At 34.4% G+C, this 2687-nt stretch overlaps 1 protein-coding gene across 1 annotated transcript in view; it reads left to right on the top strand.

The window, feature by feature from the left end:
* The window catches only part of LOC107744091 (integrin alpha-2-like), a 30631-nt gene that overhangs the window by 9184 nt on the left and 18760 nt on the right, over positions 1 to 2687 (top strand). Inside the window, exons 3-5 of the mRNA XM_016557575.1 lie at positions 871 to 980; positions 1139 to 1233; positions 1431 to 1545. Of these exons, the coding sequence (XP_016413061.1) occupies positions 871 to 980; positions 1139 to 1233; positions 1431 to 1545 (320 nt within the window). The remainder of the gene's footprint in view (positions 1 to 870; positions 981 to 1138; positions 1234 to 1430; positions 1546 to 2687) is intronic.

Below are 2687 nucleotides of genomic sequence, written 5' to 3'. Positions count from 1 at the left end.
TTTTTCTCCCCCCTTCTTTTTTTTTTTTTTTTTTTTTTTTTTTTTACAAATTGTGTTGATCTTATTTGTCAATCTAAATCATTCAAATATTAACCAAAAATTATTGAACAAAAAGTTTTTCTTTAATTTATGGTAAACAAATATTTATCAAAAACTAATATAAAAAAAACTATGAGTTTATCAATAACTATTATTATTAGCTAAAATCAGTTATTCTCTAATTAGCCTGCTCCTACTGAGTATAGCTTAAATTTGCAACCCTGTTACCCATTCTGTAATAATTTTTTTTATTTAATTTATAAATGTTCTCAGTTATTCAATTATAGTATTATATATAATATTATGTAATATGTATTTTTAATGTAAATTTTTTTTTTGTATTGTCATTTTGAATTTAAATTAAAGTTTTTTTTCATAAATATGTGTATATACATATACATAAATATGTATACATAAATACATACCCCACACACATTTGAACCCGGTTTGTGCAGTGTGCCTATAAGAGGATTAATGTTGTTTTTTACTGTCACAGGATGTGAAGTGATTGAGCTTGTGTGTCAGTGTATGAGGAATGCTGTGTTTAGTCTGGGCAGAGCACCTTATCACATGATGGCAACCTAGTAGTGATATTCTGTGTAATTTAGTGGGTGTGTTTAGATGATATAATGCATGCCCAGTGCGCCTACACACATGTAATCTCAGATATGCTTCCAAATACACACCCTGCTGTGCCACTGGTCATTAAACACTGTTTTTGAAATCCTGTCATGTAGAATATCCTTAATAACTGCTCTGTGCTCAGCAGCCTCACCTGATCCTGGGCTTCAGGATGATTGTACTGATCTAACACCTCTTGCTGCTCCTCAGGCTCCTCGTGGGTTCACCATGGAAAGGATACCCTCAGAATCGGAAGGGAGAAATCTATAAGTGTGAGATTAACAGCCCTGGAGCCAGCTGTCAGCCACTTAACCTTCAGAGTAAGAAAACGTTTCCCATCATTCCCAGTGTCATCATCAATAGTGTCCATAAGACAGTATCTGTGAAGTTCAGAAGCAAAGTCTTAGATTTTAATAATAAGTATTTTAGAATTATTAAGTAGTAAAGTTGAAGATCACTGTGGTTAATGTGCTCTCAGATTCTGTCAATGTGCCAAGCATTTCCAACAGCAACAACATCAACATGAGTCTTGGTCTCACTCTGACTCCAACAACCAAAAACGGCGGATTTATGGTAAGGCTGTTGTTTTCGGTTTACTTTCTAACATGCTGTTTTGGCATCCGCACCAAGGAAGTTCCCTCTATAAATGATTAATAAGAAGTTCTATTATTTTTTTGAGAAATGAAGTTCTTCTGCATGCATTTGAGTGGTTCATGTAGGATGTCATGTGCTTGGTACTCATATTATGTTACATTACGTTTGTGTTTCAGACGTGTGGTCCTCTGTGGGCTCAGCTCTGTGGAAGTCTGTACTTTTACCCAGGAGTGTGTGCTGAAGTGAGCCCACAGTTTACGCTCCAGTCGGCCTTCTCTCCTGCCGCTCAAAGTATGAACGCATCTCTGTGTCCTCTCTATGAAAGTTTACTGTTCACGTTCAAGGGATAGATCACCTAAAGATGAAAATTCTGTCATTAATTACTCACTCTCGGGTCGTTCCAAACCCATAAGACCTTCGTTCATCTTCAGAACACAAATTAAGATATTTTGGATGAAATCCGAGAGCTCTCTGACTCTGCATAGACAGCAACACAACTACAACGTTCAAGACCCAGAAAGGTAGTATGGACCAAGGTTAATATAGTTTTTAATTTTTAAATGAGTTTTATTTTAATATCGTTTTCAAATTTGCTATAAAATTCAGTTTAGTTTTTATTAGTTTCATTCATATTTTTGTTAGTTTTAGTTTAGTTTTTATTTTGTGAACGCATTTTTATTTAGTTTTTATATAGTTTAGTTTCAGTTTTAGTTTCAGTTTTAATTAAAGTTTAGCAGAATTAACAGATCACTTCCAGAGCGCAGGCCAAAGAAAGACGTAGGCATAATTTAACCTTAGTGATGCAAATGTCTAGCGACACAAAATTAACGCATGCTGAGATTGATTAGATAGTAAAAGTATACAAATATACGCCACAGAAAGCAGGCATGCCTTTTTTACTAAATTAATCTACACAAGTCGCGCTTAATGTCATATCCAATGATGTGTGTTGAGATATTTAGTATGAAAATAAATGTAGCCTGATTTGGTTATATGTCTTTTCTTATTTAACCATAATCATGATATTAGGCTATAACTGTGGTGTCTTGCTCACTTTTCCGTGAACAGCCGTGCATCAATCAAAACTGGGACTAAAGAAATGTAATAATAACGGCAATCGCATTTAACAGTAAAGGCTTATATTTGAATGTTCTTTTCATTTATAAAGAATTATAAGCGTGTGTATGATGTGATTTAGCCAATGCACATTTGTTCAAAAGCCTGGCAGAGTGATCACAAGATGATAGGCAAAAGTTTTGTGTTGTTTACAGAATCGATGCGCGTTCTCATCCTTTTTTCTGTTAATTATCATGTTGCCCTGCATGTCTTTTTCATCAAAGCACCAACTTGGAATGCCTAATGTTGGTTTGATTGCTTGTGTTACATGATAAAATAAATAAGCTTGCTTACCTGATGTAATAGATTTAATGCGA

This window comes from Sinocyclocheilus rhinocerous, unplaced genomic scaffold (genome assembly GCF_001515625.1).
Source record: "Sinocyclocheilus rhinocerous isolate Xijiao unplaced genomic scaffold, SAMN03320098_v1.1 scaffold287, whole genome shotgun sequence".
Lineage (NCBI taxonomy): Eukaryota > Metazoa > Chordata > Actinopteri > Cypriniformes > Cyprinidae > Sinocyclocheilus > Sinocyclocheilus rhinocerous.
Note: the sequence above shows the minus strand (reverse complement) of the source record. Positions and strands in the feature narration are given on the sequence as shown.